Raw genomic sequence first — 22,710 nt, 5'->3', positions numbered from 1 at the left:
GTAAAATCTTGCATCATGTTTTCTTGCTTGTTGGTGTTTAGACTAGAAATGTTGATCACTACTTACAGGCTAACCACAGCTTTCCCCCTCTTTTTCTTCCTTTTATCAGTTGCCTAACGTCTGCATGAGCTGCAATGTAATCTCTCAAAGCCTTGTGTTAATATTTTTGTTTTGGTCACACGGCCAAGGGAATGTCTACCTGCCTGTTTCTCTGAGTCAGCGTATTAGCATCACACCTTTTAGGCAGGATTTTCTGACTAAATGAATGTGCTGCCAGTGACCACTCACCGTCATTAATTCAAGAGCTCTTCTGGCATAATTTAGCAAACACACAGTTAATATTCACATGGAGCTTAATCACAGTTACAGTCTTGAAGGGCTTCACATTGTTAATAATAAAAACACTTCCCACACAATCCAGTCATTATGAGACTTACCAGTGTGCTATCCCCAAATTTCACAGTTTGGTGCTGGGTGACTCTTAATCAAGTCCCAAATATGATGCCAATTAAACACTTAATCAGCATGAGTTATATGAGGACACACACCCGTACACACACTTTCAAAAACACAGAGAAATGTGTGCTGGTGGCAAATTCTGTCTGGGCCCTCTCTAAGCCATGGACAGCCGTGAGCTGTCACCCTACTCCTGGCCATGCCTTTGTAATAATGACAGTGATTCTTGTCATTATCAGGAAGAGGAGAAGTTGAAACTGGGGTGTGAATCAGCATTCAGTCGGAAACCGAACAAAACAGAAGAAGAGCAAACAGGGAGAAGACTCATGTGAACTATGGGTTACCCTGAACGTGGACAACAATGAAAGGAAAGACTGTTGGGGTTCACAGAGCCAGCAGCAAGTGCTTATTGTCATCATTAGGGCGCATGCTCCAAGGTAGTAGGCTTCTGCTCTGTCACGCTCAGTCCATCAACTCAGTATAGTGATGACCTTGTTCCACACAGGATGCATTCATTCCTTTTTCCATCCTACAGAAGCCATCGTTATCAGCTAAATGGTACATATAATTAATTTTTTACATGTTGTGCCATGACAACCAGTATGCTTTGTCTGTTCAGCCTCAACACAGGCACCAAGCGAGAATTCAGGTCTTTAGCATAAGGTTAACGTCACCTGTTTTAAGCCAACCATTGTGATGGTTTCTCTAAGTGGCTCACACACTGAATACACCAACATTATGGTGGCAGTCATAACGGCTGCCTCAGCAGAATGTCAATTATTGCCTACTATTAATGCCTCCTGGACTGACTGGATGCACGCCATGCTAATGTTTCTAAGGAAACAGTAACTGTATGGACCATGCTGTTGCAGCTTGCTTGAGAAAAAAAAAGAAACACGAGTTTTTGTGTTATATGGTACCACCTATTGCTCAATATTAGCAGTGTTACTGTAAAAGCTTTTATTCAGGGTTCAGTTAAAACTAAAAATGATCATTTTTGCCATTTTGGACTCCTGTGTCAATTATTTTCTCTGTGGCCCATTCCAGTTGTCACCCCAGCTGACTTGAGCAGAAATGATGTGCAATCTTAAAGTACACCACATGGGGGAGCCAGGAGACACAAGACAGAAATCCATTGATTCAGTGCAACCTTTTCCATTACCAAGTGAGATTATTCCTGTTCCTTCCTGCAACTAAGCCAGCCATTTTCCATGTTAAGAAAAATTGGGTCAAGTGACATCAGCTACTTAAAACGCCATGGTTTTAAGAGGCAGTGATAAACTATAAACATGCATCAAACACACAAAAACGATATACTTAAGTAAAAAGACAATTTATTTGTTAATCAGAATATACAAAGCAGTGGCTGAAGTAACCGAATGTCATTCTGGTTCTGAAAAAGGCAGTCTTGGACACAAAACTGGGCTACCCAGCCATAACATAAAACTCATTGAAAACGTAAGAAAAACAAGTATAAATGGTACAAACTTGCGTGGAATGCATACAGAACAAATGACCAAAGCTTTAAGATTTAAGAGGGGTTAATTAACATTGCAGAATCCTGCCTGCACAGATCAAGTAATCTTATCATGGAGGCGCAAGACAGAGCCCCTTTATTCATTTGCACCATCTGTTATGTTAACAGGGCAGCCAAGCCAAGGATTAAGTAGCAGCTCAACACAAAAAAAATTATGCCTCAACTAATAATGCTAACAACTGTCCATTAGCCCCTGCTTAAAACTTATCTTTGGTCCTTTAAGTGAATCTGAGAGGTCAACATGAGCCTTGGAGGGGGTGAGCAGCTGCCTGTATGAATGAAATCATCTGGTCAGCACGGACATAATAGAGATTGTGCTTCTAACATACCAATATAAAACCTCAAGAAATGAAAAAACTGATCTCATGGCGTGGCCCTATTTGTACAAGTAAAAAAAAGCTCATTTTTAAAGACCAATAAATAACATTTCATAAAAAAAGGATGCAGGGCCACTATCTTTCAGGACTCCAGTGCAATGTGATAACATGGGAGCAAACAAAAAGAAATATTTCTCAAAAAGGTACAGAAAGCACAAGCTCTACAACACGATGTTGACCAGGCTGGTAAGACAGTGCTGCAAATGTGTAGCAGGGCAGAGACTTAAGCCTCCACTTCTGCCTCTTTTGAATCTCCATTCTCCTCTGTCTTCTGCTTTTTTGTCTCCACTTTCTCCTAATTAAAAAACAGGAACATATTTCATACATTAGTAAAGATCAACACTGAACAAATTAGTCAACACATTAAAAAAGATTGAGTGTATATTTTAGAATGGTGACAACCAACCTCCTCCTCTTCAGCTGCACGCTTCACAGGCTGTGCATCAGTCTCCTCAGCAGGGGGCGCCTCCTCTGCCTTGTCTGCAAGTACAGTTCATCACTTTAGAAAATTCATCCTTCACTAATGTAATTAAAAACAAGATTCATGGAAAATTTTGAAATTTTAACAGAATTCCAGTCAAGGTTAACAGCATTTATGAGGAAAATTAGAAAGCAACCAAGTGAGAAATGTGGAGACTTCTCAAACAATCTCTCTCTTAAAACAGTTGTACAGCTTTTAATGAACTTACCATCTCCATTCTTGTGTTTCTCCTCATCGGCTTTTTCCACTTTGTCACTGTGATCAGCACCATTCTGAATGAAGAGAGGGGAATGTCAGTCAAGCAACACATCAAATGTCATGATTGGGCTTTTTATATGAGGAATATTTATAGAATTACAGACTATACTGGGGGGGATCAAAACGCTGAATCCCAAGCATATTTGAAATAATCCTCCCAGAGCCTTGCATGTTCAGACTCCTCTGGGGACACTTTAAAAAAAAAGGGCATGTGTGTAGAGCCCTCATTACTCCCCAGAGAATAAGCTCCCAAGCTAGACTTGAGACACAGATGAAACATCAACAGACTTGCTCACTAACATCTGTGCCATTTCACAACCCAAACAAAGCACTGAGTGGAGAGCAGCTGAACAGGAGGGGGAGGCGGGTGCAGCGACACCTGCATGATGAGGGGTGCTAAGACAAAAGGCCATGAGGCTGGTACTCGTCTCCAACTCACTGTGCCATTGGCAGGTGCGTCCCCGTTGTCGGTTTTCTTCTCCTTCTCCTCCTCCTTCTTCTCCACTTCTACTTCTTTCTTCTCTTTCAGCTCCTACAAAATAAAAGCATGCCCTTTAATCAACGTGATGTTCCAGCGAAGAGTTTATTTTGAAGTGCCACACATCTTCAGGTTTTAATTAAAAAGAAAGCTCGTTTTTTTTTTTAACCATACCTATGATGAAGTCTGAATCAAGAAATAATTAGTGGCAGTGTTGAGGGTTTTCCTCCTAACCCGTAATGTAACGTTAACGTTACTGTGGCTTCCCGCCCACAGCAGCAGCAGCTCCGCTTCACCAGCTGTACCGTTTCTACCGCTTTGTCTGCTCAACAAGACATTTTTAGCTAACCACATCACACACGATGGAGTTTCCAGACACAATATTTGTCCTTCGACGGTGAAAATTACAAATAAGCACTGAATGACTGTCGACAAGTGGTGTTTCCAACACAACAGTCATTCAGGTAATTGCCTTTTTTTTTTTTTTGGGTTTCAACTTACAAGAAGTAACGTGAATATGGACGGTAACGTTTACTGCAAACGTCGAGTAACAGAAGCTTAGTGAACCCGAGCTGGTTAAAGCAACTCTTAACATAAATAATACAACTTAAACAAACAAACAAAAAGTTCAGGAAATCTTTTTAACACGACAGTTCAAGCGTGAAAATAAAAAAAAAAAATAAAACCTGAATGAAACCCACCTTGGCTGTAACCTCTGCAGTTGCGGTCGTGTCAACAGCTGTGTCGGCCATGGTTAGTTTGGTGAGTTAATGTAGATAGTTATATTCCTGCTCAGAAAGAAAGGTTTTATTTTATTTCTTGGCTCTTTGCCTTCGTGCTGATAGTCCAGAGACGCTGAGAGAGAAATGGTGCCTACTCGTCTCCGCTTTTCTCTCGAGCTCGTTGAAAATCCACTCTCGTTGGATACAGCGAGTCGATCCCACACCTGATTGGACGAGGTCGAGCACAGGTGTATTCGATTGGAGGGATATCCTGTCAGTCTTCACTAGCCGTCCCGCCTACTGGATAACTCGTTGCTGATTGGCCAATTGTTTTAAAGCGCTGTACTATGACACCAGGCTGCTTTTTTCTACCCGTCAGTTTGCGTTTGATTTTTTTTTTTTTTACCTACATTTGAACAATGGATGTAATTGGCCCGTTGTTAAAAGTTATAATAATCCACTATAGTCTGCGAACGAATTAATTTAGTTTCAAGTAGATGGGCTGTAAAAGTTTACAAACACATGCACACGAACGGCATCTTTTGTCTTAGCGCTCTTTCTCTGCAGATGGGGTGTCAAATTACATGCGAAAGGGAATAATGTGACGATGTGAAAACCATGCGGCCACTCCTCCTTTCTATATTTAACACTTTGTAACGAAAATGTCTTCCTGCTTAAGTGTGCTTACACTTTCACTATTTAACAAACCTGGTGAAGTCAAAGCAGTAACACTTCAACTTGAATATTTAACACATCATAAGTAAGTATTTGATTAGTGTATTATAAACCTATATATTTTTAAATGCATATATATATATATCTATATATATCTATATATATCTATATATATATACACACACACACACACACACACACACATTGTCATTGTAGCACATTCATTAGGGGAAACCAGGCATTATGTGATACAAACACACTGGCTGATGATAGGCTAAGCAATAAATATGTTGCTGTGTGATTTGTGAGTCTATCAGAGACATTAATGGGGTGTGGTGTGTGTGTTTGCCTGCAGTACTGTGTGCAAACCCTTATGATGTGCATTCAATTAAAGCTAATGTCATTAAAGGTTATATTTTACTTCCTGGGAAAAACCCTTCAGGCTTTACAAATGCATATTTGAGGTGAAATCTAAATCTCATAACAGAATTGACCTTGCAATAAGAACTAATATGTACTTGGGTTGCAACGATATGAGATTTTCACGGTATGATAATCATCACGGTATAACAGTACACTGTATTACCCAATTCTTATGATTATCATCAGTTAAAATGATGCTTAACTGAATGAAAACGGACGTTTTTTTGGTTGAACAAATACTTTATTATAATTTAACAAAACAAGGCATGTGGTGTTGTAGTGGTGTTGTTCTTAAGGCCGGTCTAAACACCACTTTTGAAAGGTCTTGGTCTCAGACAGAGAGGACTCTGGAGTTTCTTTCAAGACCAGTCAAGATCACAGCTGCTGGAATATTACTATATTGAATAATTCTTTGATACATACTATACTTGATGGTTTTTATGGGAAGACAAGAATCACCCAGAAAACCTGACACTTGCACAAAAAATACATTGTGTTTGGTCGATGCTAAAACATAGAAATGAGTGCTGAATAACGTTCGTTAAGTTGACTTCAGCTTCTTCGTGTTTGCATTTGCTTGCTCATAGAAAACAAAATAAATTACCCTACAGATAAAAATTCAGCTCTGGAATGCCTTTTAATTATTTCTCATGGTACACTTATACGCACACACATACGACAATAAAAGAGGTGAACGAAGAGGAATTTTCATTTGTTTTCGGTGGACGTTTTTATGCAAATGTGGATCTATTTTAGGAGTGCCTATGGTTTGCATGTTCCATATTTTATTGTATATTGTGACTATATGACTGATTGTGACTTGGTCTCGGTGGCCTTGACTACAACATTGCAGACATGAAACTTGATGTAAACTTTAAATATTATTCTTTTAATAACACTACTACAGTTGAATTCCATATCATAGATAAGCAAATGTACACAATATGATAATCATTTACTTTCATACCAAGGTATACCTTAAAAACAATACATCTGCAACCCTACATACACATGCAAACAATGAACAATTACAGCATTCAGTGCATGAATACAGTGTCTGTGTGTATTTGATGGCAGATGGAAGTGATTTGCCAGACCTCACAGAGGCCTTTGAAAAATGACTACAGTATTGTTTCTAATTCATATTTCAGCTGTAATAGATAAAACAGAATTTAAATGTAATATTTCTCCGGACATGTTCCCCTATTCATATTTATTAAGAACCATTTTAGTCCTGCCCCTGGTTGTTAATGGTTGCCTAATGTCCTTGTCTTCTTCTTCAGATGTCATTTGAGGTGAACTTTCTTTGCCGTGTCTGCCCTCGCTCATCCAACTGTTAAACCAAAGGAAGTGGCAACACGCAACTCTGTGGGCCCTGAACCCTGTCATTTAAACCTGCACATGGTCAGCGCCTCACTGTCTGTTACAAAGAAGGAAAACAAATTCTTTTATCACAGGTAAAACCCACATATTTTGTTCTAATGCCTCTCTATTTCTCAAGTATATACGTAATCATTTGACTTTGAACAACCTCATTTGCCACGCCTGTCATTGTTTCCACCCACACACAGCTATCATTCATCACCATAAAGAGTTTACCTGGAGTTATCAGATCGTTGTCAGAGTGATTTTCACTCTACTCTACTCTACTATATATATTGGCATGTGCTCCACATTGGATTTCAAATATTTCTAGACACTCGTAGTAATGTTTTCATCCCAAACTTGCCCCAACACACCCTAGAAGGATATCTTGACACAAGTATTTCTTCAGCCTTTAATTTTAGGGCCTCCCAGGACCTAATCCTATACCGCCTCAGTTATCTTCTCCCTGCCATGCCAGCATTCAAGCCACTGATTTCGAAGAAGCCTCCAGGCCCTATTTAGTCATTCACCTCACATTCAGCTGAAATATAATTATGAAGACTGTAATTACATGCAGAGATCAAAGGGTTGTGTGTCAGTGTACTCGCTGGTTACTTTGAGATTTATTTTCTGTCTCATTTAAGACTGTTTTTTCACTTAAGCCCAGTCTGTTGTTCTGCCATCACATATTACCTACCAACCAGGGACACATTAAAATATTTTAAAGCTTCTGAACAGCGAACAAAAGATAATCACATTGCATCACACACAGCACTATCTTTATACTGAGTGGTTGAAAATTAGGACACAAAGCAGCATCATGTCACTGCACTTGAAGATAAGAGCTCATCTTGGCATTGCTAACTCTCTTTTATTTGGGAAATGAAGACCATGTGGAGGCTGCGGAGCATATTGAAGCAGACATCCACAATGTAATGGCCTCAGTGTGTGCAGAAACTTCAGAGGATCCCTGGGAGGAACAGAGGAGCGGACTAAAAAGCAGGCATTACTCACTCTTTTTCTGTAACTGGAAAATGGGAGCAATCAGAGAGAGGGGGAGTGTTTGTGAGATCATTTCCTGTCCCTTTTTTTCCCTATTTGCCTACCTCAACATGTTTCCATGTGCCACCAATCTGTTACAAAGAAAAAAAACCTATGTAAGGGCAGCCTGTTCATTGTGCAGGTAAAGAAGCGAACCAGAATGTGGCAGCAAGTAGGGCAGTCTAGGAAAAGTTGAAGAGGAAATGCAATTTATGTTGTGACTTTTATAAACCTCTTATTCGCCAACAAGTGGAGTGTTTACCACACTTTCCACAAGTATGAACTGGAAAACTTTTTTTAAGTTATGGAACTACAGAAAGCAATACTGTATAAAAGAAAAGGCTCTTTGTGTTCACAATGACACATGTTTGAAAGTAAAGTTTGCACCAGTTCCCAGAGCCGGAGGAAACATTTATTTGATTGTTAAACTGTTCTCTGTGTTGCTAATGGGTCAGGGGATAGAGGATATAGGATGAGAAGTGCAGCACCTTAATTTCACCCTAATTTCTTCAGGACAAACGACTGACCTGACTTGAGGAATGTCAGTGCCCGGGGGGTAGAGCAAAGTGGGGCCCATCAAAGAGCAGAGGTCAGGATTAGGCGGGGGAAGGGTCTCGATAATTGGAGGAGTTGGTGGGGGCAAACCGAGCTCTTTTGTTTCGCACAGTAGTGTCCTGCATGGTCTGGCTGGCTTTCTCTGGTTTTCAGGGAACAACATTAAGTTGACTTCTCACTGGGATTCTTCAGTTGAATGCACAGGGAGGGAGAAAGCGTGCTCATCCTATTGATCCATAATTAACTTGATTAAGTACAGTCACCGCTGACGATGATGAAGACATGTACACTAGTAGAGCCGCCGCAGGACCTCCAGAAGCTCGTACTGTACTCATATTCTGGCTGTTCTTTGCCATGTGTTTTGTGTAGGCTCAATTTTGGTGTATTTATGTCTGTCTAGTCTGGCTTTTTGTGTTTTTTTTCTGTTTGTTTGTTTTTTTGTTTTGTTTTTCAATGTGGGTCTTTTTGTTTTGTCTTTATGATGAAACCTAAATATAAAAAACAAAAAATAACAATTATATGGCCAAGAGTTATATGATTAACTACAATTTTTTTCTGTAAACTAACAAACAGAAAAACAATCAAACATGTTTCCTCTATTTTGAATAGAACTAAAACGAATGTATGAATATGGCTGTGTAAGAAGTAAACCATTATTTGTTTTCTTTATAAAAACCTTTATTAGAAAAAAAAATTAATTTTCTTATAACAATACAAAGACCCAAGAATAAAACAAAAAACATAATAAAACATAAACCAGCAAGACCATAATAATAATAAACAAAAAGTAAATAAGTACATTAATACATGGATGGGTAGCCCCAAATAAAATTAAACAAAATACTGTGAATTTACATTCTAGTGGTCCAGTTAACTCTGGAAAACTGCACTTTCTCTTATATGCACTTTACCACACTGTGTTGCTAATTGTTTTGTTTTTATGTTACCTGTGATACTGCTTTTAGAAAAGACTATTTTAGATATTTATTGGTGTCTTTATTAATCTGTCGCACTGCTTTGGGCTGGGAGGAACAGCATTTTGTTTTGTATGTATGCACGTACAGAAAGAAATGACAATAATTGAATCTTGAATTAAAATGAATTGTTGTAGCATAAATTGTTTACATATTAAGATGAATACAGAGGTAAAACATCAAAGAGTATAATCTATTAATTGTAATGTTATTTACTGATTGATTGCTTGGGGACTATTAGGCTGCTGCAGCAGCTGGTACAACTGACAAAAAAAGGGAAAAAAACAAAGAGGAAAAGGAAATTGAGTATAAACATTGGCAATAAAAACATAACAATTCACATCAAATGTGTGTGAATTGAGCATTTAATGCAGTAGGTGTAAATACATACATTTAACTAAATAGTAGGAGTAAAAACAGATGTCAAGTAAGAAAACAGAAAATTCAGCATGAAACACTAATATGAAAAAAAGCGTCAGACGTAATGTAAACCAAAGCCTCTCAGAGGCACGGTGCCAAGAGATCCTGAAATCCTGCTGCTCTGGATATTGTTGGGGCTGTTGACATGTCTCTTCAGTGTCGCATGGATTAGTCTGTAGGTGCTTAGAGGATTTGGGAAATGTTTCCCGATGCTGCAAGTCTTTTGGTCCTGCTACACTCTGGATTTAAAGCCACTATCTGGTGTTATAGTTCAAACGGGTGTTGGATTTATTTAAGGATGTGCGTTGTCTCCTTCCATGTTTGGGCAGGATATCGAGGTGCAGCCAAAATCTGGAGAATGTTGTTCTGTTAACATAAGGTTATCACTTCGGTTGTTTCTGGCTCTATTTCTGAACCACAAGAGCCAACTGCTACTGTGTGTAAAGTAACTGGGAGGAGGATCACCGTCTCCTAAACTGAGGCTAACGAATACTCTCACTTCTTTTTACACCCAGGTGAGAGGAAAGTTCGGGTAGAGGAGTTCAGATATAAGTTATGAATGAGGGTATATCAGATAGTGAGATAAGTGATGGTAAAATGCTTCAGACACTGGACCATGGTGCTGAACCGAGAGCTGAACCTTTACATACTTCTTAGCTGTTCATCTTTAATTTGTTCCTCACCTGAAAAAAACTGAAATGCGAACACAAGCAGCTGAAACTCCACAATCGATGTGGTGCCTGTGGACCGAGGGAAAAAGAGCAGAGAACAGACCCAGGACATGCCACAGAGACAACATCTCCCAGCTGGCACTGGATCATTTGATGGAGGTGTTGGGCGACACTGCTGGGAAAAGGTCACTCGGGATATTCTCCTGACTGTGTTGCCACAGCGACCCTGACTTTGAAAAGCTGTTAGAAGATGAGTCAATGGATGGATGCACAGATGGTCAAATGGATGACAGATATGATGTGTCAATGTATCATGTATTCACATTACTGCACATAAGATACTTCTTGTTTAAATTATATATACAAATTGTAGAATTTAGATGTTTTAACAATTATTCATTATTTTTTTGTGGATTATTATTTATTAATTCATGTAGATGATTATGTTTTTATAAGTAGCACAAAGGAATAATAACTACATTGATCTTAAAGGTGCAGCATGTAAGAATTGGCCACCCTTCAAATTTATACTCAAACCAAATATGGGGCATATCACCAGAGTATCCACTAACTGCTGCTAATTGTAGTCTCTCTAAGCTAGTTAGCTCAGTTAGCCGTGTAGCTAGCGGTTTGGCCTGGGAGCTCAGGGACCAGGGACGTGTTGGTGTTTATATTGCTAGCACAGGAGCTTTGGACCGAGATGGCTAGCTGGTTAGCATGCTAACTTTAAATATTTCTGGAACACAATACATAGACATCATAATGTCAAAACTGCTATTTATTTGCATTCTGTTGATAATTTTAGTTAATTTTTGAATGTTTTAGACTAAAGTTTTTACATATAGCCCCTTTAACTCCCAAAAGGCCAGAACTAAAAAAGGTTGAAATGTCAAAGAATTTATCAGATGTGATCAAACGTAGTCAAAAAAAAAATTATTTATATCTCTATGTTTTTATTTATTGTGATTTCTGATTAACACGCCAGAAATATCTTGGCGATAGCAAAAGACAAGCATGTTTCATTCCTTGACCATAAACAGTGTCCGATTGCACATCATCTATCAGCGAGCACTTTGTCCCTCCTCATACAGAAATAATACATCATACACTGTATTAAAACCAATACCACACATGCATAATACATTTCTTCTGCTTCACCACTGTATCATCTTACAATGTCTTTCATAGATCTTGCAAAACCTTGTGCTTTTCGTGATGACTTTAGTTTATTCAAGTCAGATGACCTGATTAACATGCCAGAAATAGCACTATTGTCTGTGTTTGCTGTATGATTTTGCAACATTTCGTCCTGATTTCTTGTCTAAAACATACAAAAATTATTCAATAACTTATTGCTGCCGTGTTGGCTCATGTTCTGACTCTGACTTTGAGTACAGTAAGGGTGCATAATGGAGCAAACATTGTGATATATAATAAAAAACATGGATATCAATGAAAGATGAATGCATCCATGCATAATATGTTATAGTATTACATAAATGAAACATGAAAAAGGATAACTAATAACTAAGTACATGTGAGTTAAATCTGTCTTTTCGGTTTCATAAACCTGATATTTAAGAGATTGTGCTTGAAAGAGCAGCAGATGTTGTCCCTCTGCACTGCTTAAAATCATCCTCAGCTGCACCACCTTATTTACTTCACCTCTTAGCTCCACCCCTGCAACTGCCTTGCCAGAGAAAAGTGGAAATTTCCAGTAATTCCAACTGCTTTGCAAGAAATGCTCCTCCTCCTTCTAGTTTCCCGCCATTCACTCTACCTGCTCCTTCCTGCTGAGGAGGACCTCATGGCCCTCTGCTGCTGAACCCTGCACTGCTCTGCAGATTTTACTCTGTACAATGAAACAAATGTACCATTCCTCAGATGATGAAACACAACATCTTTTTAATTTTCTGGGTGCATGATTGGACTATAAATCTATGTATATTTACACAGAATGATGATGCTTGTCTGTGCATGTTAAAGATTAGAGTGTAATCTTTGATTCATTTGGATGACAGCCAGACTCATAGTGTTTTAAGTGAGTTAAGAGCTTTTATAAATGTGTCATTTTTACTGATCTTTCTGAGAGATCTTGCCCTACCATTTTTTTGTATGTTTTGATAGTACATAGCATTTTGTTATCCTCTTAATAACTATTAAGGGGTAAGCTATGTATAACTATTGCATTTTCTCTTGAATGATGAACGAGGGTTGGTTTGGGATCACAGAACAGATGGTGGATTTGCATTTGTATTTCTCTGGCTGATCTGATATTCTGCTGTCTGCTTTGTTTCAGATGCAAAGGTTGCCTCCAGCTGACACATCCAAGAATGAAGAATCAAGAAATGTGACAAGAGCTTCTGAGATTATTACGGAGGCGTGGCTCAGATATGGAAAAACAAGATGATATCTGTCGTGTTTACGTGAGAGGTCCTCTCTGCTACATCTGCGGTTTCATAACTTCCCCTAAATTCAAGACCACAGTATAACCATGTACACATGAGCGGCCCCTGATGCTTGACAGAGAATTATTTTGGATATACTACAAATAAAGCCATGAGACAGCTGGAGTGGAGAAGTTTGAGTGTGTTGATGGCATGAGGCGCTCTGACCTTAGACCCATTGTGAAGCACCAACAAAGAGCCATCTGCACAGCAACCAAAGCTGAGATGAGGGACTCGCACACAGGGGGACCGAGGGGGAGGGAGGGACTCAGAGAGGGACCTGGAGAGTGTTAAACAAATCAGTGATAAAGAAACATTTAAATGGGACTTCAGCTGGATCGTGCCCAAAACATGAAAGCAGTGGATTCAAATATCTGTAATATTTTTGTGCACAAAGAAAACAAGAAGCTTCTTATTATATGAACCGAGAGAGTGCAGGGATCTCTCCACTGCTGGTAAAGTGGAAGACAAGAGCTGCTGGCCTAATCGCTCAAGAGCACATTTCCTGCCTCCTGCATGATGTCAACTGAGGCTGCCCAAGGCTAATACTTAACCCAAAACTGGATCTCAGACACGGTGGTCATCTCATTCCTTCCTTCAACAGAATTTGTCTCTGCATTAATCTGAATTGTAATAATATTTTGGTTTTGAAGGTTTATACTCTGGATGTGAATAGGTTTTTTTTTAGTGCAACCAAATTTTTTTGTTTTTCTCATGGAATATGGTGCATTTCAAAATGGTGAAAACAAAGACAAAATGGTGTCAGGGACATCTGTAAAAATCACAAATGTTTCACAGGTAAGAAGACATGAGAGTGAGGATTGCTTAGCAACAGCAGTAAAAAAAAAAATTCTTGCAGCCTGTGTGGTAACAGAGAAAACTGATCCTGCTGCCACCCAGCGGCGGACTGCGAGTACATCCTGGTGATGAAAACGATCAAAGGCTCACTTCTCCAAAGCGTGCATGTGCAGTAAGATGAAACAGCACCTGCAATGCAAATCCTCTAAATGAAGAGACTTGATAAAGAGGTGCTATGCTCTTTCCTTCCTCAACACCGTTCGAAAAATATGTTCAGTCATTTGATTGGCTGGAAAATGCACCAGCACTCATGGCGGTGGTTGCTTAGCAACACTCATGGGAGGGTGGGATGTGGGTGGGAGGGTGTGAGTGTTGGGGGGGGAGGGAGGGAGGAAGGCAGGGGGAGGGGGTGGGGCTTTCGTCGAGGGGATGGAGCGTTCTGGGTGCAGGCAGACTGACTGGGGAAATACCTGGCACAAGTCCCAAATACACAAACTAGACAGAGAGAGAAGGGAGGACAGAGCGGGAGACAGAGGACAGGGGTGTTTTCTAGATAACAGTGTTGTGTTGAGATAAAGGGAACAAGGCATTTTGTAAGTGCTAACATAGTTTGTTCACAAAGCAGAACAAGACCGGGGACAGGAAGTAGATGGCGCTCGTGTGAAAACTTTGCCTGTAGTGAAACGAAAGTTCACAGCAATTTTGCAGAACAAGATAAAGTTCTGGTTGCCTGACACAATAAAGGACTCCAGTGTTAGTTTTTGGAGTGGACAGAGGGACACATAAAAAGGGCACAGGCACGTATATAGAATGTGGAGAAACGCTACCTGCGCTCGCATGTTGTTGTTTGCACAGTTGGGTGTGTAAGCATTTGGATTTTTACCGCTTAATCAGGATGAGTTGAACTAAATACCACAATCTCAAACTGTCTGCAGTGTATACAAAAGCATGACCAGGAAATGACAACATATTAGCGAAAGGTGCGTTAGGGAACAGAGAAACTGTTGAGCAAAAGGAGGAGAAAAGGTGGAAAATGTGCTTATATGGAGAGGAGGGGTGCTGCTGCTGGTAGGTGCAGCCTGCAGAAGGAGGTGGGCCTTGGAAATGGCTGATGCGGGCGGTCTCTACAGGCAATGAGGACTCTTTGTCAGGAGTAGGAAATGAGGTTTCTGTTGTGATTAAAAGGAAGGTTTCTATGGCAATGCGGAGAGCCGTGTGCACAGAGAATTTGCTGGGAGTGGAGGGGGCTAAGTGAGAGTAGAATTTCAAAGAAAGCAGCCTCCTCCATCTCATCTCCCACCACCGCCACCCCTCTGCTTTTCCACAGCGCCCTTTTATCTCTGATAATCTGTTTTCATAGCCACACAGTTGAGACTGCGAGGGGGATTATCTTGAGCAAACCAAGTCATTGGTCGATCAGTCATAAATGTTTACAGAGTGGCAGTTTCACTTCCTGAAATCGCTTCTGTCACAACCTCAACCTGGGAAAAAACCTTTAAGAGACAAGCCAATTAAGATCACGCCAGCTAAATAATTAACATAATGACCTGAATGTGTCTTTTTCTTGTTTGGACAGGTACACTTCTGTCAGATCAGCCCGCTTTCCCTGTACAGAAAGGAAGTATGATGGCATCGCTGTGAGCTGTAGAACCTAAATATAGTCACGCTCTTTGTCAATTGTTTCACTGAGCTGTATGTAAAAATATGTTTCTTAAAATAACTCTTTTGTACAAAGGAAGTTGCTCTCTGTGGCAGTGACTGACATCTTTGCCCTGATACAGGCTCGCTACAGGATGTTTGGATAAGATGACATTTGAAACTCCTGAGGATCAAACTGAAAGTTTTTTAACCTTGCACACACTGACTGCTTTATTAACAGGGACTGGTGTTAATGACTGTGGTGTACATGAACAGAACACTTATTTAATGTGAATGTCATAAAGGACAGTTTATTTAAGTCATCTCAGATTCTGAAAAAAATTAGAGGGATTCATTCAAACAAAAGAGGAAAATCATTATTATTCCACCTACAAAAATGTGTTCAAAATCAGTGTGTACAGCGAAGCAAGCGCTAAAAGCTTCTCACTCTTTTTTTGAAACAGAACCAAGGTCTCAGCATGCCAATTACGATTACAAAAGGTTCTGCTGCCCCCAACCTTTCCTTTTGAGCATAGCAGCAAGTATCATGTAATGAAGGCTTGCCAGCGAGGGAGGGCTGCGCTGAGACCAGATTGTGTAGTCAAAGCCAGATGGCAAGTCACACATCAAAAGGACAGCTGGCTACCAGAGTCTGAAAAGGCATCTTTATAGCTCCAAACCTAATTAGTTACAACTAAACAAATCACACCAAGATATTATATACAGCCTGTGCCAGTGATTCATCATAATAGGTGACATACACATGACATAATTAAGCTTTGAATGTTTCCGTGTGCAAGCTGCAACTTTTCAACATGGCCAATCAAGCCGGTTCATGACCTCGATTGATCTATATTACAATAAAGGCCCTTCAGCTGCAGATGAGGATCTCGTTTTTAATATGTGCTGATCAGGTCAATGTGTCAGATCAGTGCGTCTTCCAGGGAATGCCGTCTGCCGTCCAGCTGACTGATCTTTGGCGCTTTGGTTGCTGCCTACCGGACTGAACTCTCTCTCTGCAGAACCTATAAATCAAATCAAATCAAAAAAATCAAATCAAATAAAAAAAAGTACTTACTGAAAATGACCATAAACCATAAAAAATCACTCAAGTTGAGGACTATTGTACTAACCTTTTTCATTATTCTTCTGCGAAATTCATCTTGTGAAAGTGGCCGTTCTTCCTCATCAGTGACAGGAGACTCTTCTGCATCATAATCCACACTGAGGAGTCCAAAAACACAGACACACTCATCAACCTGACACTCAAAGTGTTTATAGATGTATCAAAATGAACAGATAAGAGGCCCACCTGTTGATTGCAAGTTGGTTGCCAATATTCTGCTGAAGCAGCTCTGGATTCTGACCCAAAAGGAATTTGGCCAGATCTTTCGGATTGTAGTCCTTTTCCACATCCTGTAAGAACGGAAAGAAAATAACTTGGTGCTGCATATACAACAGGAGTGTATGTAAGAAAATGTAGGACAGAACCACATGTAGGATGACAGGTTACTTTAGAATTGATGAAAGCTTGAATGGTGAGCAGCTCGTTGGTCTTCTGTTCCACCAGACCGAGGTAGGACATGATGTTGTTCTCACTGATCCCTGTAGAGGAGCCCAGTGCATCCTCAATCACTGAGCGGTCGCACTCTATTTTGGAGAAGATGCTGGTCAGTCCTGTGAGATGGGAGAAACTCAAGTCAGGAGTATCTAAAACTGTCGCTACTTGCAGTATGCTTTATCTTAACTGTAATCACTTGGTGTGTATGTATGCAGATAAACATGTATTTAAGAAAAATCAGTATTTTACAGGTCCGTAATTTCCTGATGTCATGAATGTTTTCTGGAAGAATGTTTTCCTTTAAGAACTACTCAAATTAAACCCATGTAAATATTAAATGATTATTCATTAAAGGTGCATTGTGTATGAATTTAAGTTAAAATTATCAACAGAATGTAAATAAACAGCAGTTTCCAAACCTGTTTTAGTCTTGTCAAGGATTTTGCTTATGATGCTGGCTTGGTTTTCATCGTCCTCAGCTTGGGACTTGGTTTCCTTTTGCTGCTCATCAATGCCTCTCAGCAATGAGCGATGATCCTGCTCCTGTTTCAAACTTGCCTCCTGAAACTGCTCAATCTCTGCTTGTATCTGCAGACACACACATGCCACGTAAACAGAAAAATTGATAGATCACTGATATGAGCTAAAGAAAACTACATGCTCCTTTTCAGTCATTATAACTGCTGTCAAAAATGACCTCCTTAGCTTCCATTCACATTCCTAAAACTAATTAGAATTCTCTAAGAAGTTTCTGACGCCTTGCCTTTGAAGTGCTTAACATTAATTGCTTGTAATCTTTATACAAGGAATTAAGAGTGTTCCTCTGTCACACTGAATAGAAGGGAAAACACATTTTATGAAGTTTAAAATGGAAGAAATTAATGAGGAGTGTGTCCACAAGCACAGTCAAGAAGAGGACTCACCTGGCTGATTTGATCCCTCAGTGCCTCGGCCTCATTGTTTTGCTCATTTACAAAATTGAAGAGTGCAAAGTTCTGGTCTTCAACTACACAGCGAAACAGCAATACAGAAGAGAGATGCATTTAAATTTCTTAAACTGAGACAGATTAGTCTTCTTATCAAAGTGGGACCTTAAATGTATTTAGCTTTAGTGTTTAGTGTTCCTCTAAAGGTAGAGAAATATAATATTATATACATTATATAAATGTTTTGTCCATCTCAAAGTAAAGAGATGGCTGTAATTATGGTGTCATTGTCTATAAACAGTAACCAAGATGGGTTCCACAGCCAAAAACAACTGTAAGAAACATTGTCTCTGTTTATGGATGATTATTAAACAGTCAGATTAAGGTATTAAGATTTACCCTGGATGAACCTGGTGACCAGCATGTCCAGGTTGTCCTCCCCTGTCACAGTCTGGATCCTTTTAAACACCTCCTCCAGAGCGTCCAGAGACTCTTCCCCTGAGTCTATCCTCCTCTGCTCCTTCAGCTCTGACACTGGGACAAACAAGCACCATTAACATCAGATCAGTATCATCAGAACTTTATAACAGCATCACTGATGACCTTACAACCAATTAATGATGTTAACACTAACATGTTTCTTATTACTTGTTTACTTTTTGTGACAGCGCAGCTACCAGTGGCTGAAACAAGTTAACAAACAAGTGAAAAGGATCCTTTTATTTATGTTACAGTGTTCAAGAACTCACTGGCAGGACTGACTGTACTGTTTGTTTCTAAGCCAATATGAGTGTTAACACTGTTTAATTTATACCACTTTTTTTCATTGATTTTATGTGTTGTAATACAACATTTACTCTGGCTTCTGTCTGATTCTGTCTGCTGTGAAATCCTGCCTAACTGTTAGCTACTATGGTACTGTAAAAAGTTAGGTTCATATTTTTCCTGACTGAAAATGAATATATACGTTTATATACAAATGTATATGTTTCTTATACATGTGACGACATAAAATAATGAAGATGCCATATATATTGTCAACACTATTAGGTTGCAGTCTACATTCCCCAGGAGACAAAGTCAAAAAATGCACTGAAGAACGATTACTTTCTGGGTTTATACATGTATGTACAGTATATTTGTATATAAATAATTGTATACATTATTTTCTTTTTATTTCATTCTATTTTAAATTAAAATATTTGTTAGTTCTCTGTCTGTTGCATGAAAAGTCTACAACTTACATTTCTCTGCAACCCAGTATTGCAATATGGCAAATATGCAGGCTTGGAGAGTAACAGAATATATGTTACTTGTATGTAGCTTGTGCTCATAGGATATATTATAGGAGACTGTTCCTGGTTATTCATAAAGCACACGCGGATCATTGGTGGGATTCCCCACTGAATAATCACTGCCAGTGTTATTAACTTCACTGATAGCATCACTGACACTTTTCCCATTTGTATGATTATTACTAGGTCAAAACAGCGACATTATTAGCTACAAAATAATATGTCTTACTCTGCCTGTGTCCTGTCTCATGGCCACCCTCCTGCCCACTCCTCTCGCTGCACTTGGTGATCATGAACTCTTTCAGACTACACTCATGTGCAATAACCCTCTCCAGTTCCTTCATCTCAGCGTTGTACTGGGCAAGGTCCTTCACTGCCTTCTCCCTCATCATGGTCATCTTGGACTGAGCCTCCTCCCTGAGATACAAGATATTGAACAATCATGAATGGCATACCATAGCCCTGATTTTTACTACATTACACAACTGTCTCAAATCTGACCTGGCATCATAATCAGCAGTGGATAGGTTGACAATTTCCCTGATCGTCTTGCAGACATCATGCAGTTCCTACAACACACAAGAGTCAATGCAGAGACATGCTTAAATAATGGACTAAATAACAAGGACACTAAACAAAAAATCATCTATGGTGTGACCTCTGACCTTGTCTAGCATGTTTTGTAACTGCTGGAAACGGACACGCTCAATATGAAGAGACTGTAACTCTTCTCTCAGCTGGCTGTTCCTGGTCAGTTGCTCATTGAAGCAAGTTGAGGCCTGGACAAGATACAGAACATATGCAAACATTACAATATAATAATACGTGACAATATGTGCTTGTGAAAACGTATAATTAAAGAACAATGAACAACAATATAACCTCAACATGGTAATGATATGAGATCTGTCTGTTTTAAAGGTATATTCATGGTATTGAGTTTCATGGCTTACTCTGTCCAGTTTGTATTCCAGAGTGCGTATGGCCTTCTGAGTCCGTCGATCCTCAGACCTCTGTTTAGCACCAGTGCCGAACTCCCCTTTTCTCAGCTCTGCCAGCTTCAGCTGCATGTTTGCGATCTGCTCACATTACAGACACATGATGGCAAACCTTGATTTGTGACTAAAATTATGAGTAAACATGAAATAATGCCAAAATTATAATCTTAAAAGTGAAAAGGACTTAATTTACCTCTTTCTCTGTATCTTTTTGACACTGCTTCTCTTTCCCCACGTCCTCCTCCAGCATGTCTTTCTGCCCCAGCAGTTCACGAAGATGCTGGGTATCCTCGCTATCCAACTGTTGCCGTGAAAAGCTGTGGTTTCGATGCAGCTCCTCCTGCTCCTTCAGCAGTCTCTCTGTCTCCTGCCTTTTATCCACATCACACAAACAGCCGATCAGGCAAATTAAAAAAAACACACTAAAACAGCTGTAAATGTGATGTAGGTGTGGTGATTATTCACTGTTGTTTGCGGATCTGCTCGAAAGCCTGGAGGCTGTAGGCCTGCCGATCTCCTTCCATGATCCTGAACTGTCTTTGCAGTTTGGCTATCTCTGATTCTGCTTTAAAAAAACATCACATGCACATTACAGCTATTTCAACAACAAAACATAGACAGCATCAACATCGAATAGTCAATAATAACAACATTACCTGTGCCATTAGTATCCATCTCACTGATGTCTGAGCGCATACTTATGGCTGATCTGCCTCGAGGCATGGTGAGGCTGGACTTCACAAGATAAAAACAACAAATAAAGTGATGCTGAGCGAGTGTAAATGTCATCTTCTCTGACCATTAAGTTCAATTAAACCTAGACATTTAGTCCCATATTCAGCTTTCAAACCTAGACTGAAAGCTGAATATGACACTAAATAAGTTGAAACTTTTTTTCAGTGATTACCTGGAAGCAGCATTTGATTGACACTGATCTTGTCTTAGTATTACATCACTGAAGTAAGACTTAAACTAAGAAAGGGAAATTATACCCATTTTCTTTCTTGGTTTAGTTTTGAAGTGGCAGTTTATGTGAGAAAATGCTAATTGCTAAATGCTCATTTATTTGATTTGATTGATGCATTTTGTATGACAGTGCATCTCATTTCATCCCCAATAGTTTTACATTGAATAATGCACATTTACAGTATACTCACAAACATTTAGTGTGTACTGCTCTAGGTTGCTTTGTTGATATTTTAAATTTCGGTTTATTCCAAGGCGTCATAATTAAAAACAGGTCATCTAAAACTGCTCACAACACACATTAGCTAGAAGCTACCTAGGTTAGCTTAACAAAATAAAGTAAACAGCCATGGGTAGCCATGGATCTTGCTAGCTGTTACAGTAGAAAAATCGAGCATTAGCTGGTTATAGTTAGGTAACATTTAAAAGGTATCGAAAAGTGTCTACTGTCAAGGAAAAATAAGAAATGATCTCACCAGCTCAACGTTTTAAAAGTCAAAACTCAGCGTCACCTCTCAGGACACACAGCAGCCTGAGTTGATAGCAACCGTTGCTAAGCACGCCGAGACTCCCGGTCCCTGAATTCAGCCTCTCAGGCAGCGGTGACGTTTCCGGCCAGGTTGAGTGGTAAAGGCTGCGGGCTTGATTGAAGCTTGTGTCTGCTAGTCTTAACGTTTTATTACCTTTACTTGTACACAGGCGCAACAAACTGAGAGGAGGTGAAGGATAATGACAAGACTGCCAGGGCTCTGTGGCCAAAAGTGGAAGAGACGACAACAAGGGGGCGCACGGCCATTTTGGCTGAACGGCCATCTTGGCTGGACGAGGATGAGTTGAGTCAAGGTGAAGTAAAGAGTCTCCCCACTGTGAATTAACCTTTGGGATAATCTCAGAATATGTTGTCTGGTGTCTGTATTTTTTATTGATTAAACCATCCCACAGTATATTTAGGTAAAATTAGCTAACGCTTGGCTAACCACTATATTTAAAATGCTGTTTACAGTCAAGACACCTTAATGCTATAAATGCTAACAATGATGCGAGCCCATCCACCATTTATCTATTGAGGTTACTCTTTAAACTTTAAAAGTCCATTTTGATAATAATTATAGCATGACGGATAAATCAGTCGGTTGGTAATATCGGCCAATAGTATTGTAAAAAGTATGCAAAAGTTACACTTGAGTAAAAGTAAAGTAACTTGTTAAGATATTATTTTGGTACAAATGAAAGTCACCCATACGAATCGTAGGTGAGTATAGTCGAAAACTATTTGGTGTTAAATGTACTTAAGAATCATAAAGGCCAAATCCCAAATTGTACAGTAAAAGTTAATTATACCTGTATTTACATATTTGCATATACTGTATACTATGGTTTGATTGATTATGGGCCTGATTGTCAGAATCTGTTTTTTAAAGGTGCACTATGTAGTTTGGGGGAAGACATTTTAATCAGAAGAGAAAGATGTTCATTGACTGATTTTGTCTTATGTCTAAACAAACTGAATAATTAAACTCCATTGATGGGATGGGATGGCCCAAACTCTTTGTTTTCATGAAGGAATAAACTGAATAAACAAACTGACTTTAAAGGGCAACACAATTTCATACTGGTTTACTTTGTTTATTTTTGGCTGACCCTGCCA

The 22,710-nt window shown here is 39.4% G+C and overlaps 2 protein-coding genes across 2 annotated transcripts; both read right to left on the bottom strand.

Annotated features, from left to right (window-relative positions):
* Positions 1–1,773: 1,773 nt before the first annotated feature.
* On the bottom strand, positions 1,774–4,489 carry LOC140998069 (uncharacterized). Its single transcript, XM_073468210.1, has 5 exons — positions 4,289–4,489; positions 3,549–3,641; positions 3,060–3,123; positions 2,777–2,850; positions 1,774–2,665 (listed from the first exon to the last, which is right to left on the bottom strand). The coding sequence occupies exons 1-5, from the start codon at positions 4,337–4,339 to the stop codon at positions 2,594–2,596; spliced, it is 354 nt and encodes a 117-aa protein (XP_073324311.1). The 5' UTR covers positions 4,340–4,489; the 3' UTR covers positions 1,774–2,593.
* Positions 4,490–16,268: 11,779 nt separating this feature from the next.
* On the bottom strand, positions 16,269–21,623 carry odad1 (outer dynein arm docking complex subunit 1). The gene is made up of 15 exons (XM_073469199.1): positions 21,539–21,623; positions 20,753–20,831; positions 20,562–20,658; positions 20,290–20,467; positions 20,052–20,177; positions 19,764–19,877; positions 19,600–19,667; positions 19,328–19,515; positions 18,203–18,337; positions 17,801–17,883; positions 17,297–17,465; positions 16,830–16,993; positions 16,629–16,732; positions 16,450–16,540; positions 16,269–16,341 (listed from the first exon to the last, which is right to left on the bottom strand). Exons 2-15 carry the CDS (start codon positions 20,817–20,819, stop codon positions 16,312–16,314), a joined length of 1,614 nt encoding a protein of 537 aa, XP_073325300.1. The 5' UTR covers positions 20,820–20,831; positions 21,539–21,623; the 3' UTR covers positions 16,269–16,311.
* Positions 21,624–22,710: the final 1,087 nt, after the last annotated feature.

Source organism: Pagrus major, chromosome 6 (assembly GCF_040436345.1).
Source record: "Pagrus major chromosome 6, Pma_NU_1.0".
Classification (NCBI taxonomy): domain Eukaryota; kingdom Metazoa; phylum Chordata; class Actinopteri; order Spariformes; family Sparidae; genus Pagrus; species Pagrus major.
Note: the sequence above shows the minus strand (reverse complement) of the source record. Positions and strands in the feature narration are given on the sequence as shown.

Coding starts and splice junctions, on each gene's coding strand:
- LOC140998069 (XM_073468210.1), bottom strand. CDS start 4,339: ATGGCCGACACAGCTGTTGACACGACCGCAACTGCAGAGGTTACAGCC. Junction 3,124..3,548: donor ACGCACCTGCCAATGGCACA/GTGAGTTGGAGA, acceptor CTCTTCATTCAG/AATGGTGCTGATCACAGTGA. Junction 2,666..2,776: donor GTGCAGCTGAAGAGGAGGAG/GTTGGTTGTCAC, acceptor TTTTTTAATTAG/GAGAAAGTGGAGACAAAAAA.
- odad1 (XM_073469199.1), bottom strand. CDS start 20,819: ATGCCTCGAGGCAGATCAGCCATAAGTATGCGCTCAGACATCAGTGAG. Junction 19,878..20,051: donor TGGAATACAAACTGGACAGA/GTAAGCCATGAA, acceptor TATCTTGTCCAG/GCCTCAACTTGCTTCAATGA. Junction 19,668..19,763: donor TACAAAACATGCTAGACAAG/GTCAGAGGTCAC, acceptor TGTGTGTTGTAG/GAACTGCATGATGTCTGCAA.